Here is a 15,083-nt window from a genome sequence, read left to right as displayed (position 1 = left end):
ACATATTCTTTCTAGAAACTCCTTCTGAAATGTCTAACAATGTCGCCTGATTCCAGCTGGGTCCTACATTTTTAGTACACAGCAAAGGCAGCACATGCTTGTGGGAGCTGCTTGCTCACAGTCTTATTCAATGGGACTACTATTTTAAGATGCCTTGAAGAGCACATTTTGATCCAGCTTCAATATTTAGATTGACTTATCCACTGAATTTGTTCCCACTTTACACTAAGGAGGCTCAATACTGTAAACCCAGCCCAACAAGGGGAAACAGAATGCGGGCAAACCTTGCAGTAAAGTCCAGAGAATTGAGAGCAATGTAAGATCCTCATGATGTGAACCTACAAATGTAGCTGACTGTTGTGCGTTATCATATGAGGAAAAATATCAGAAATGTCTGTTGTACGCTGACAAATGCACTACAAAAAAAGAGGCTGCTTTCCTATGACAGAGAACTGGGTTATATAAATACGTTAGTGACAGTCAAGCATGGACCTGCTTACAGTATGAACTGATAGACCAATACACCCCTCATGACCTTTCCTCCTCTAACCATCTGCCCATGTCTGCAGCAATGCCTTGTCACTGCAGGGGTCCTTCTGAGAAAGGCAGGATGTTGCCTTTGGCAGTGGCAGGCAGGACCAGGATGGGCAGACGGGCAGGCAGGACTGGCAGGCAGCCCGAGCGCAGGCTGCCTGCTGAACCACAAATACCTGCAGATGAGTCACAGATACCTTGCTGTGGCAACACAAATACCAGGTCAGGCAGCACAGGACTAACGACAATCTGCCCCCAAATAATGAGAATTTTTTAAATGTTTGTACTTTGTCTTTGGGCCTTTTGAAGTCTGTCAACTCTTTTGTGGTGCTGGGACCATTTCAGTGAAAAGCAAATGTTTTCACAGTAATTCATTGCCCTTTTTGGCTGATCGGGTGGGGACTTCACTTGTTTCTTAACCAAGATGAGAAAAGCACCATGTTGCACTCCCTACTGCCATTTATTTCCTTGTACCTTCCTCTTCCACACCGCCTACCTGATCCCCTATTTTGCTGATCCAGGTTGTACAGCAGACTTAGAAAATGAAAAGGGGATATCCAAGAAACACAAAGCACTGTCTGAGCAGCTTTTTACAAGATGCAACTTGTGCGGTCATACGTAGGACTACATGGTGCTTTGGAGAAAGAGGCCCCACCTGTGTGGCTGGGCCAGTGCTCTCCTACAGCTGGAGCATCAGCGCTGGGAGCAGGGGACCCTTCGCAGTTGCCCTCAGTGGGCAAAGACCCAGCAGCTGGGGAAAGAGCAATGATCTACTGCTTCATCAAAGCATTTCATTTCGTGGGACATCCAGATCCTCTCACTTAGGACAGGATAAGTAGAGCAGAAGGGGCTTTGCCTGGCCCGCAGAAGGTGGTCTTCTGGTAAGTCCCATTTTCAAGGAGAAGCACTGGGCTCAATATGGGGCAGAACCAAGGTGTAAGCCCACTCTCTTTTTCCAGTTTCCAAGTACATGCCTGGCACTGCTTCCTAGCTTTACCTTGCAGGTTCCTGCATAGTTTGTGGCGTTAGATGGTGCTATAAAACAGCTGGGGCTACTTTATTTACTCCATGGTGAATAATCCCTTTCAAGTGGTACCAGTGACAAATTCAGCTGATGGAAATAGTGTTCAAGCTTGGGAGAAGACAGAGTTCTTTTCAGACTTTACTCTCCTCCGTCTCACATCTGCTTTTGGAGATTCCCTGAGTACTACTTTATCACGGTGTTACTAGAGTCCCAGAGTTGGAGCTCCCGAGTCTCTGAGTGGGGCACAGTGCAGGGCTCATTCCTTCTTGCCTTCTTACAGATCCACTGATTTCAAAAGAGGTTTTTTGATTAGATGTATAAGAAGACAAGCTGCCCACACCAAGCCACTTGCAAACTACTGCCAGGGAGCAGCAGCTCTCTCCATGGCTCAAGACCTCCACCATCTCCATGTGGGCCCTGACTCCAGGCAGCTAAAGACCCTCGAGATGTGGAGAGACATGTTCATGGCTCTGATAATCCTCACCAGCACAGGAAGGACGAGGGAAGAATTATTTAAAATAACCTCTTGGCCATTTCCATTCCCTTTGCCTTCTTTCATGCTTTATTGCAAGGTGAGGCAACCGTCCATCATATCGCACCCAGCCACCCAGTGACACTGTATTTGTACTATAGACTGCTACTTTATGTTTTACTCTGTCAGATGGTTCTGTCCCTGTCGTTAATGACACGCCATGACCTTATTTTCATATTCCTTTAGTTAATCTATTTTCCACAATAGTTTTTTTTTTAAGCAAAAGCAGACTGAAATATTAGGGATATTTACTAATTTCTAACACAGCCTCAGTGTAATTATATATGTAGTTTCCACTGAAGTTGTGATGACTGTATTACCAGTCTCCCTCATGGGTATGTGTGTGGAAAGTATCACCACCGTTACATTTTAATTGTGTTTGTTCAAATTTCAGTAGAATTTTTCCCTCTAAAACCAGCTGCTTCTTATTTCAGATTTCTTCCATTTTTTTTCCAAATATCAAAAGAGATTTTCGAAGCGAAACACTAACCAGCCTAAAATCCTGTCTAAGTAGCACCCTCTAGTGTAAACATGACACTATTGCAGAAAAGATTTCATGTTACTGTTGGATATTTTTCAGAAGAATGACATGGAAAGAGAAAAAAAAAATCATGAACTCATGTAAAACCCATTTCATATCCTTATGTCTTTCCTTGTTTAGCAAAACATACAGGCTATGCTTAATGTCGAGCACCTACTTTAGTTTCAAAAGCTTTAAGGTAACATTCTTGCCCTTCCTTATGCATCATTTATGTTTTATTTTATGTATGTCCTATAGTATCATTTATTTATTTAAAATACGAGAATAAGATGGCAAGAATGAGGTCAGAAAATTATCACCTGTTGACCTTACAGCATACTGAGTCTTCAAATAAAGGAACTAGAGCAGATAGAACATGCTTTTTTTTTGTTTTGTTTTTTTTTTTGTGGAAAAAAAATGTTTTTTCACCAAGAACCTCCTAATTTTTCCATCTTTCAGAAAATTATTTCACGAATATAAAATGTGATACAATTTGGCTGGTGAAATTGCTAATTATGTGATTATGTGATTACTCCATTTGCACTATGCTGCAGAGTTGCAAGCAAGTCTCAGGTACTGTAAATTAACATCATGATCTAAATTAACATAACGGCACTTAAGTACTCTCAGGCCCTCTGCTTTGTCTCAGAATTTCTGTGTCACCAAATGGTACAGCTGCACCATATGGATAAAGAAAGAAAAGTGAGTATTTTATAACTGAGACACAAAAGAATGAAGTCAAATTCCCCTCCTCTTGTGTAATTCAGTCAGGAGACCTAAATGAAAGGTGCTGAGAAATTTTATGTGATTTAGTGACATAAATGCAATATTATACTAAGAAAACTGTGACCACAATAAATCTGTTCAGAGTGTATGACAGGCAAATCTTTCTTAACTCCCACAGCCTTGTAAAAATGCAGAGTTCAACCACCCAGAGATTTTTTTCTGAAATGGAGTCCACTTAACAACGGTCTCTTGATGTTAATAAGAGTTTTGTCTCATTCCTTTTTCACTATTTTTCCATTTTAATATATTTTCTCTTCTGTCTTTTCCTCCTGTTTTCTTTGTTATCCCCCCTTGTTATTTGCTGATCTCCACTCTTCTCTTTTTTTATTCATTTTCCCCACAATGGTTTTGCTTTTCCCTCCAGCTTCAATTTCTGTGTGATTTTCCATCCGTTGCTCCTCGTATGAGATGGTGCATTTCAGCTCTGACAACAGTTAACATTAATCCATCCGTGTCATCATACGGTAATTTAGTGTAGAATATAAATGACAGTGTGTTTTTCCAGCCTTTAATATAAATGGCATCTTCAGCAAGCCAGCATTTTCTTGAGAATCTCATATATTTTGCAAATGACAAATAAAATTCACAGAGTTCGAAATTCATTCTGTACGCTCTGAAAATGCAGCACACTTCCCCCCCAGCAAATGTCCAGTTTAAAGGATTCTCCCCCCCCCCCCACTTCACTTACTAAGGCAGAGTAGTAAATGAAGCCTTTTGGTACAATAAAGCACAGGCCCAGCTGAAAGTTAGACTGCAATGGCTACATCCTTTTAGTTATCAGTTTCCTACTCGGCCTACTAGAAGAGTGCTCTGAACATTGCTAATTTAAATCCATGTCATGCATTGGGTTACTTACTCACAAAACCTGTCTCGCTCCTGACATTAATATATTCCTTTACTGGATAATGTCAGGCTAAGTTGCCTCTGTGATTATTACAGGAGCTGACAAAATCAGTGTGATCACCTTTGGCTTGGCACAGAGAACAGATCCTGAATGCTGCCCATCAAAATGTTTCTGATTATGCAATATTTGCAATAGAAAATACACATTAATCCAAACTGCAGTGTTTTGCCATACTATGGACCAGCCCTTCTATTCATTGTTTGGGGCTGAAATTGCCTTTTCACAGACCAAGTCTCTGGCATGCTAGGATATTCAACAGGATCCAAGGGCACAATTTGGTCTTCATTTCAGAATCACTAAGGAAAGGATGGATATTATATTCTTACTGCTCTTCCATAGTGCAGGATTCCCTTGTACAGGGGTCCTGGTGTGGGGCTTGTGAAGAGGGGAATTTCTTACAGCCTGGCTTCATCTTAGGCACTGAGACATGGAGAGTCAGACTGGCCAACCTACATCCTCCAGGATCGACTGGAGGCAAAAAGACAGTGGGCTAGGGGAAAGGGATACCTGTGCTGGTGGCACAATCCTCAAGGAGCTCTGCAAGGGCTGTCTCCTTGACTATTCCTCAAGGTTAAAACCTTTGTCTGAAGTCACTGGGAAGAATTAATTGTAATGGGACTACCATTCAGAAATAATGACGCACAAGGCTGCGTACCAGACTGTGCATTTGCTTCTCCTCTCCATGGCATCCTATGCAATCATACTGCCAGTGTGGAATGAGAATCAGAAACACGACAGCTCTCCAACTGACTAGTGCAAGAGCAAACTTTCCGGTAAAAAAATGCCTTTTCAAGGTAAATCTAACCTGCAGCAATACTACAATGTATTGTGTTATAATGCACTGTATTACCATGCAATAGAATGAATCTGCTGCGAAGGCAAGATAAGTGAGCATCAATTTTCACTTTGAGTTATTTAACTGTGAATAAAATGAAATTACAAGTTGGAAAATAATATTTTTCTCTAAATGACAGGATTACTGAGATTTTTCTGTGAATCATAGGCAGCATCTTGCTCATCTTTTCTTGGGAATCAGAATCGTGCGTTCAATATCTCAGCAGAAAGAAAGTTTTAGGAACTACTCGCTGAGGATTACAGAATGGAGCTACACAGTGGACTACACTGGGATCAGCATTTTCGCCTTCAATATTTTACATTTATGATTGTATTGGTATTGTAAGGAAGCCAGAGCTACAGAAACTTTGGTTAGTGCTCTCCTTATTAGTTAGAAAGTGCTCCATTCTTATTAAAGTGCTAATGCAAACTTCTATAACCTTCTGAAAATGAAAATACATCCCTAAAAACAGTAGATATGCTTTAAAAAAAATCTGAAGAAAAACTTGGGAAAGCAAAACTGTTTTTCTTGACATGTTAAAAGACAAATGACTGGCTTCCATGCCCATGCTCTTGATTCCCATGAAAACTGCAAGCCAGCAAAAGCCATTCCCCAAGTGCTTTGTATTGTGTTATTTATTGTTACAGAAAGGATTACTTTTCATTAGCCTACCCTTGGCGAGAAGAAATCTTAAACCATATCACGTGGGGTGAGGAGACAGTGAAGGGTGTGATTCATAATTTTTGAATGCAAAAGGCTGGCATAAAAAAAAATGCTGTTCAGCAGGCAGAGCCAGCTCATTGTTCTGCTGGTTTCAACATGGCATTCCTTTCTTTCCCTCTCTTCTCTTTATGCCTTCAGATTGTGAAGTTCATTTTTTCCATAAATTGCAAATAGTTTTATTAAGAAAAAAATAGCCATGACTGGAAATTCTATTGCTACGGGCCGTACCTGCCACCATTATGCAGATAACATATCTCATACCCATTTTATAGCACCATATCTGAAAAAGACTGACTTTCTTCGGTTCTTTGGAGCAACAAAAGGATCAGATATATTTACTGTCCATTGCTTTCCTGGAAGGCAGACGTAACCCCTTGAGAAGATGAGAAACTGAGTATTCTGTTTAATTCTAGCAGGGACCCATTGAGTCTGGATCAAAATGACGAAGAAATTATTGGCTCTGTAGAGACCAGAAGGAAAGGACATTTATCACATACACGTTGCATTGACATTTTAAGCAGTTATACACTCCTAGGAATCTCAACTTCATTTTTCAGAATATATTTTGTAGAAATATTTTTTACAATAAATTTATTTTACAGAAAAAAGCATTATTATTTCCCTCTTTTTTAATATTAAATAGCAGATGAGATTATTCTGTACACCAACAGCGCCGCTAACACCATGTTGGCTGGCCCGCAGGCTGAGCACCATGCGCTGTGCCGTATCACTTGAAAGACGACAGCAATGGGTGGAGCCATGTTTGGAAATGCTCCAACAGCAGCTGGAGCTGCGCTGTATGAATCTCACAGATCCACATGTAAACCAGCAAGCATGTTTAAATTGCAAGAATTCTGTTACATTTAAAGGGCTCAAATTGTGCATTACTTCTTCCTTTGGAATGGCAGGGGAATGACAAGAGTTGATAACTCTCTTTTTATTTTCTGCCGATGACTTTGAGCTCCATATTGGCTATTTTGTCTTCTGGTATTTGCCTGCATTGATTCACTACTGCTCCATTGAAGGAATGTTTCTGTCATTTCCCAGTGACAGCTACACCTAGTTTCTCTTGAAGGAAATAAAGCCTGTTCTTAGTTATCACTGTACAGGCTGGTTCATAGATTATGAACGAGTGATAAGTCCCGTCTAGTAAGTCCCAATTTTCAGCCTGATATGTGGACTTAGGCTGCTCCAACCCACGCTTATGTGAGAACAGTGCAGGGACATTTGTTGGCCAGGCTGTCCAGCCTTCAGGATTTCTTCAGAAAAGGATTATTTGATACTGTATTTTTTTAGATTCTGCTGCATGATGATGCCATGCTGTTTGCAAATAAGGCATTGGAAAGATTTTCTGATGCAGGACGATGAGAAGAATGTGGTGTGTTTAGCAAGGCAAAGTAAAGGTTGGAAAGACAAATGACTGCTGCCTATAAATAATCCAAGAAGCAAGAAGCACAGCACTAGGGAAGGAGGGCATTCATGCAAGGTAACAAACGCTATTTGTGTATGAGCAATAATGTATAAAGGGGTGCCAATATATATGGACAGACTGGAAATTTGACTAGGTTTAGTCATTTGGGCAGTCAGGCCTATAGCAGCCTCCCAGGGGGAACAGCAGGGACAGAAAATCAAGCTGCGTTTGCAATTGCGTTCAACACATTTACAGGAGGGGAAGTTTGAGACGGTGTTTGGATAGCAAGGACTGGATCTCTGCCAATTCAGAGTCCCTAACACTTGCACATTAAGAAAGGTCTATCAGTGAACTGGAGAAGGGGACAGAGGGAGGAACTTGTGGGTGAGGTTTGATGAGACCGCGGCTGTAACACAAGGAGAAACGTAAAAGCTGTGAGAAGGAGCTGTGACTCACAGCCGCACTGGGGTATTTTCGCCATTCACAGAGTAACGTTAATGGCACGCTCTCCTGTCAATGCCACCTGAAAAAGGAAAAGGGTCCAAGGGACGCTCCTACTGAGCAGCTGCACCAAGATGTGGGGTCAACCAGGCAGTTTGTCTCTAACTGCCTGTTTTCTTTAAAAAAACAAAACATTTTGCGCCCGGCTGGGCTGACCAGGAGGAGGAGGAGGAGGAGGGAAGGTGACAGGGCCGCTCCCTGCCCACAACACACGGAAATCCGGGGCGGCAGGACCACACGCAGGGGTCAGACCCAGAGCCCAAGGGTGCAGCAGGCGAAGCCAGGCCCGCTCCCAGACCCGACCAAGGCAGGCCTTGCCCCAAGGGCAGCCCGGCCGGACCAGGGCCCCGCGCACATCGCTCACCCCCGTCTTCTGCCTCACAAGGCAGCCAGCCCGCGAGGGGAACGGACAGCAGGGCGGGCTGCTGTCGGATTGGATAGCACTCCTGTCAATCAATGCCCGCTCCGGCGCCAGGCGGAACCTCATGCGCACGCGCGCGCCTCCCGCCGCGCCTGCCCGGGTGTCACGTGACTGCGGGGCGGGCGTGGGAGAGCGGCCGGGCGTGCGCGCCGCCTCGCGCATGCGCAGGCGAGACGGGCGCTGAAATTCAAATCTGAGGAGCGGTTGGGAAGGTGGTTTTGTCACTGTCGGGCGGCCTGAGGGAGCGGGCGGCGGCGGCGGCAGTAGTAGCAGCAGCAATGGACCCGTTCACTGAGGTGAGGGCACGGCGTGGGCCGGCCCCCGGGCTGTGGAGGGAGCGCACCTGGGGCTCGATCCCGGGAGCGGGCGGGGACGAGCTGTCAGCAGTGGGGTCCGCAGGGCGGCAGGGTCCGCAGGGCGGCGGGGGCCGGTCGGGGCCGCAGAGGAGCTGCTCCTTGTGGTTGGAGTTGTTTCTCCCGGCCCTGGCTCCTGGCTAAGGCTTGTCACCGCCCCTCGTCCACAGGTTACGTTACTCCCGGGGTTTCTGGGCTTGTAGCGAGGCTCTTTCTCTGCAGCGGGGAGACTCTCTCTGCCCCCTCGTCTTGCTCGTGCTGGTACCTCTAATACTGTAGCCGTCCAGGCGTTTGTGGAGCGTCAGATCTCTTCCAGGAGGGGACAGAGGGGTTATTCATGCAAGGGTTTGCGAAGGAGAGGACCTTTTCTAAACGGGGCCGATACCTGACTGCGTTTCCTAGCGCTTTAGTGTTTGCCTTTCACGGGCGTCTGACAGATAAGATTTGCGCCTGAAACAGAAGGGACCCTGGAAGCTAATGGGAGTGGTATTGACACACACTGTGCCTAACATATCTCAAAGTTGAGTGTGAAGTTTGCCCAAAGCAGCGACCATCTGATTAAAAATGCGTCTGATTTGATATTATTGCCACTAGTGATTGGCCACTTTCATTGGCACTGTTCCTCTTTTTTTTTTAAAAAAAAAAAAAGTCAGCAGTTAGAGTGTATTTACATGTGTGTGTTTGAGTTTTACAGAGGCGTAATTGTTACAAAATGAGTGGAATTGACTGACTTGAATCTGTATGAAGGTTGGAGATTTTGTAAAGGTGCTGTACTGTACTCTGATTTTATGTGTGACAGTTGCAAAGCTGTGAAGCTGTGTTGTGACTGCTTTGAGAAGTGTTAGTAAAAATGGCCTTCAATCCACAGCCTGCCTAAACAAAAAACCTGAACTACTTTAAAAAAGAAATCCAAATCAAATAAGTTGGTGAAATACTCTCTCCTCCCCTTGAAAGCAATCTGTTTATCAAATTGACATACTTTAAATAAATTGAGGGCCCGCAAAGGCGACTGCACAGATCCAGTTTTAAAAACTGAACAGAAGTAATTGATCTGAACATACTCACTAAATGAGCTATGCCGCGGCAGATTTGCCCTACCCCCATGTAACGGCTTGCTAAGTATAAACATCTAAAACCTCCTTCCTTAATTGGTAGTGAGTGACATGATCCAACTAGTCTTAAATAATCTTCAAGTCCAGACTACTGAATCCAGTTTAAAATGGTTTTGCATGCTGGGAGATATTCCAACCTCAACACACCCTTCTTGTAGATAACCAACTTTGAAAAGCTATGGCCAACTGTGAGGCCACTCCTCAGAGTAAACTTCATTCAAACGTTAGCTAGTATTGCAGAGTGCCTGAACTGTTGCCTTAGCAAGAATGTTTATGCTGTGGAGGACATTCCACTGTTACGTAAAAATCTGACCAATATGAGTGTGTTAGTATTGAAGTTTAATAACTTTCCTCAAAAGTCTTCTGAAAAGGAAGCTTTTACCACCTACTATGAAATATTTATGTTCTTTTTGTTTTGTTTTGTTTCTTTTAATATAAGCTTTTCATAGCTTAAGTATTGTCAGTTAATCTTTGTCTACAAATTACCATGCTCTGTTGCAGGGCACTAGTGAGGCATTGTAAGTGTTGATTACTCAAAGCAGTGTAATTCGAAACTTAATTGGCCAAAGCATGCTGTTAATTCAGTGTTTGCTGATCACTTTATGGTAACAAATTTTCTCCTGGTCTCACTGAACTTAAGCTCAAATAAATCTTGCTGTAAGATTCAGTGGAATGCTTTCAAATCAGACAGTTCTTAAATAATATTTCTTTTGATTAATCTTACGAGAAAAAACTAATAACCTTCTGAATCTCAAGCAAATTATTAATGCAGAATGCACTGAGGAGGAGATGATGCAGTAGACACTTTTTCAGGATCACGATGCACATACTAGTTGTGACTTTCAGTTTATAGCTGATTGTGTAATTCACCTTACTTGCATGAAAGGCTTTATGTTTGGTACTACAGAATGTTAGAAATAGTCTAGGTTATTTTGTACTTTGAAGTACTCATTAACATTCATAGAGCAAAGCATGATTTCCCAGCATGGAGAATGGCCAAAGAGAAATAAGTGATGCAGTTGCTCAGGGGAGAATTTGTGTATGTGAAGTTTGAAGTTAGCTGTTTGTTCAATGTCACGGATAAATTTGCTCCCTTTGCTGCATTCTGCTGGCAAAGCAGAGTAGTTAGAACAAATTCTTGTAATCACATGTGGTCCTGAGTATCCTCTCTAATGCTGCTAAATACGTACTTTAAAAAATACTTTAAGATCAAGATTGCCCATTCACATTTAAAGTGGGAAGGCTTTTTCTGGTTTTTACAAGGTATTTTTGCAACACAAACTATGATCCTATAACTGTGACTTGGTAATTCTCGGGTTCCTAATGTAATGAAATAGGTATGTCCTACTCTGAAACTTTGTCTATCATCAGAATACTTGGAGAATGTGCTTGTAGCAAATACCCCAATGATGAGTTTGGGAAGTAAGTCTCAAGTTCTGATGAGTGGCTTACTCATCGTGTGTGATAGCAGAGTTTGAATTATGGCAGTTGCATGGAAAACTTGAGCTACAAGAAGCCAATAGGAGCTGGAGTTCAGCAGCAGAGGCGTGCATTCTTGGGAAGTGACATCCTATTTGTAACAACTGAAACTCCATTTTACTGAGCTAACATAACAGAAAGGAATGTGACTGCATTTGAATAGAATTGTAGGAATAGTGTTGAGGAAGACGCTGTTCTTGCGAGAAGTTGTGTGTTAATTTATGTAGCCTTGAAGATTTTGTTTATGTGGGTATTACCTGCACTCTTTAGCTCTGGCTTTTGGAGGTTGAAATAGTGAGACTTGACTTGTGGACACAACTAGCATGGAACTTGCACTGAAGGCACTCCTGGCATTTCATGAGTCCCTTTTCCCACCCTCCCACCCCCAAAAAGCCTGTTCTATGGGAGTTAGAGAAGCTCATTTTTGCCTTCACAAAAAACTGTTGAGATTGACATTCCATTTGTCCTGTGTTGCCCTACAATGGATCATTGTTTAAGACTTCAGCCTTAGACAGTTAAAAATGTGAAATGTGTATTTAATTGCTGTGCAACAGGACAGATAATGGCTGGCACAGTTCTCACAATAATTTATGTGCCACCAAACAAGTGCAGTTTATATGCTTCCCTTTGAAGGCCATTAATTCAATCACACAATTTCTCCTCTCTAAGTACCTTAAAACCTAGATCAAAGGAGTAATTAAGTAACCTTTGGATGTGATCAAACTGACTGATAAAGACTTATGAATGCCGTATTTAAAACCAAAAAACAACACAGCCTATTTCAAACTGGGATGCTCTAAGGAATCACTTTCTACTAGTGTGGAACATTTACTAAAACAGCTGTTTTGTGTGGAATATGATCATAGTACTCAAATTTCCAGTGGGTAGGGAATGAAAGAGAATGTTGTTAAGTAGCTTAATTGGTATCTCTTTATGTTCTTCTGTGTACACATACACTGTGCTAAATAGCTTGTTTATTAAGACAACTAGTTACAACATCAGTCTATTCTTAAAATTTCAGCTAGAGGGAGAGAAATTCACCTTTTGATTTTGAAGGTCTAATAGCACTATTTTTTTTAATATTAACAGCCACACATTTGTGGATTTTTTTTTATATGACCACTTGGCAACCACTTCGATGTTGTTTATTTTGTTAGAGGGTTTGTACCCCTCAGGTAACTTGGCCATATGCCTTAGCAACATGTCAAAAAAAACCTACGAGCAAGACGTGACTGTTCAAGGCTGTCATGTGGTGAATCAGTAAAAAAAGGTAATTCCTTTCAAACATTTGTGACTACTTCAGGCTCTGTAGAAGTTTCTCTTTATTTTAGTTTTGCCATTGCTCATGTCTCTTTAGCCTGCTTTTGTTTGAAAGCGCAGCTAATGGGAGACACTAGTTGATTTAATGACTGGAAATTTGCAACCTACTGACTAGCTTCACCTCTTCTTAGTAGAAGAACAGATGTCTCAAACATAACTGCTTCTGCAATTTTCATGAGAGTTTGTGGCTAGGTGAAAAGACCCAAACCATTGCCTCTGAAGAACATGCTGCTATTGGTTGTCTGGTAGGCCAAAACTTCAGGCAACCTGCAAACGTGTACTGACCAGCCAGATAGCAAGCAGGTGACTTGGGATATGCTACAATGTAAGCTACCTTTTATCTAACAGATACTTGCTGAAAATGGGAGGCGCTGTGGGTATTCCAATGGTGAAATCAAAGTTTGGAGATCGAGGTTATCACAGTGAGAAAAAGGAGGTAGACGGATAATCACGTAGTCGCCAGTACAGAAAACGTGTTTTGTTCGTTCTGCTTTGGGAGGGGATAGCCAGTCAGAAAACCAGACTTTGAATATTTCTATTGCGTTGCATTACAGTAGATTCAATAGCAACATCTGAGAGCTGTGTTTGTGTTAATGTAGCCTTCACTATAAATTTCTGGTATTGTGGATCTTGGTATATGCTGTATAAAATTCAAACATTTTTAATTTGAGCTATTGCTAGTTAACACACTTATTGCAATGTATAGTAACACATGATTTATTGTCTATTCAGAAACTCCTTGAAAGGACCCGTGCCAGGCGAGAGAACCTGCAGAAGAAAATGGCTGAGCGGCCCAAGATGGGAGTGAGACCCACAATGCAGACCAAGAGGGTCAGAGAGCCTTTGTTAGAAACTGGTAACCAGGCACCTCTTCCTGGTGAAGAAGGTATTTTGCAACACGTTTAATAAAGATTGTCTTTTGATACAAAGGGCAAGTGAAAACCCTTAGTGTTTATCTCAAACTAAACAGTGATGGATGCAGTTACCTGACCACTAGGACTGAATACGGCTAATGTTTAGCTTAACCTGAGAGCAGATGCTCTCAGTATTTAGTAAGCTATTGAAAACCAATTGTATAATGCCACAGATAATGCATTGGAATTTGGGAAGGGCAGTTTTTTGGGAGGCGTATCAGGGTATTCATGGGTCTTAGCTTTATTTACATTACAGTTTTGTACTGTCTTTGAAAATATTTTAGATTGTTTGAATAATAATTTGCTTGAATACTCTGCCCTGTACAGTGAAACCTGGTACAAAGCCGTCACCATCAAAGAGGCTCTGCTCTAATAATATGGAGACTCAAGCTTCCAGTTCAGAGAACATACAGCCAGTTCCTTCAAGTTCCACAAGCCATTGTTCTCCTGAGACTACTTCGGAGCTGCACGTATCTGCTTCTAACAGGGCTTCATTGGCTCAACTTCTTGAGAAAGGAAAAACAAACACCAAGTCAGAAGCTCCTGCAGCCCTTTCAGTCAAAACACGTATGCAGAAGTTGGCAGAGCAGCGACGCTGCTGGGATAGTGAGGGTACATTCCGCTTGCTAAGCAACATCGGTGTTTTTCAGTGTTTGCGTTGATGATTATGTTTGCTAGCAGAAGATAATTTTATGTGTGTGAATGCTAGTGTTTTCATAGAGAATTCTGAGACGGCACTGGGGAAGGCCTAAAATAATGAAACTGTTGACTACAGCTTAATGTTATATGTTTGGAGGTTTTTTCCCTTAATAGTGCGATGTCTTGCTCATCAGAACAGTGACATGAAACTAGTAAAGTACTTGGTTAAAAATGTATTGGCTTTTCAGTGAGCTTTAATTTAACTTTGTTAGTCTCAAGGCCTTCAGAGCAGTAGCTTGATTCTGTTGATGGCAAGAACATCTAACTGTTGATAAACTCAATATATAGCAAAATGCAAAAGATGTAGATATATATCAATGTATTTTATTAGCAAAATAAATGTGTATTCTTTTTTTCCAGATCCCTCTGAATGTGTTGCTCTGTCGCCCCTCCAGTCAAAAGATCTGTCTGTTTCTCCACCTAAGCAGCCATCCAATGCCCTGGCAAACGACACCCCGATTGGGAGAAGAGGCCGTTTAGCTAACCTTGCTGCTACAATTGGCTCCTGGGAAGATGACCTAAGTCATCCATCTGCAAAGCAAAACAATGCACAAGAACAGCCTGGCACTACTTGTTTATCCAAATTGTCCACTACAAGTGGAGCATCTGCTAGAATCAATAGTAGCAGTGTAAAGCAGGAAGCTGCATCCTGTTCTCAAAGGCTTGTTGAGGCTTCTATTAATAAACCAGCAAACTCAAAGATAGCGGTGAGTGTCTGATTTAGTTGCTGATGAAAAATTGATTTGAGTATCGGGGGGCAAATGAAACTCATAACTGTTTAATCTGCATTTAAAGATTTGGTGTGAGCAATCTTAGTCTGTTTATAGCTTTTGCTTTATTGCAATCTCATATGCCCTTTTTCTAATAGCGGACCTGAACCAGCTTAAAATCCCTTTTGTTGAGACTTAAAGATGAGTGTACTTAAGTCTTGTAAAAGCTGATGTCAAAGTAATTGATGGCTGCACTTTTGACCATCAGAAGGGGGCTTCTTGCAGAGATACTGTGTTTCACTCTA

At 42.1% G+C, this 15,083-nt stretch overlaps 1 protein-coding gene across 1 annotated transcript in view; it reads left to right on the top strand.

Annotated features, from left to right (window-relative positions):
- Positions 1-8,469: 8,469 nt before the first annotated feature.
- Positions 8,470-15,083, top strand: part of ANLN (anillin, actin binding protein) — a 28,250-nt gene continuing 21,636 nt past the window's right edge. The window contains exons 1-4 of the mRNA XM_086468013.1: positions 8,470-8,487; positions 13,188-13,341; positions 13,697-13,981; positions 14,429-14,775. Of these exons, the coding sequence (XP_086324139.1) occupies positions 8,470-8,487; positions 13,188-13,341; positions 13,697-13,981; positions 14,429-14,775 (804 nt within the window). The remainder of the gene's footprint in view (positions 8,488-13,187; positions 13,342-13,696; positions 13,982-14,428; positions 14,776-15,083) is intronic.

The sequence above is a fragment of the Leptosomus discolor genome, chromosome 7, assembly GCF_034619465.1.
Source record: "Leptosomus discolor isolate bLepDis1 chromosome 7, bLepDis1.hap2, whole genome shotgun sequence".
Classification (NCBI taxonomy): domain Eukaryota; kingdom Metazoa; phylum Chordata; class Aves; order Leptosomiformes; family Leptosomidae; genus Leptosomus; species Leptosomus discolor.
This window is presented reverse-complemented; position numbering and strand designations above follow the sequence as displayed.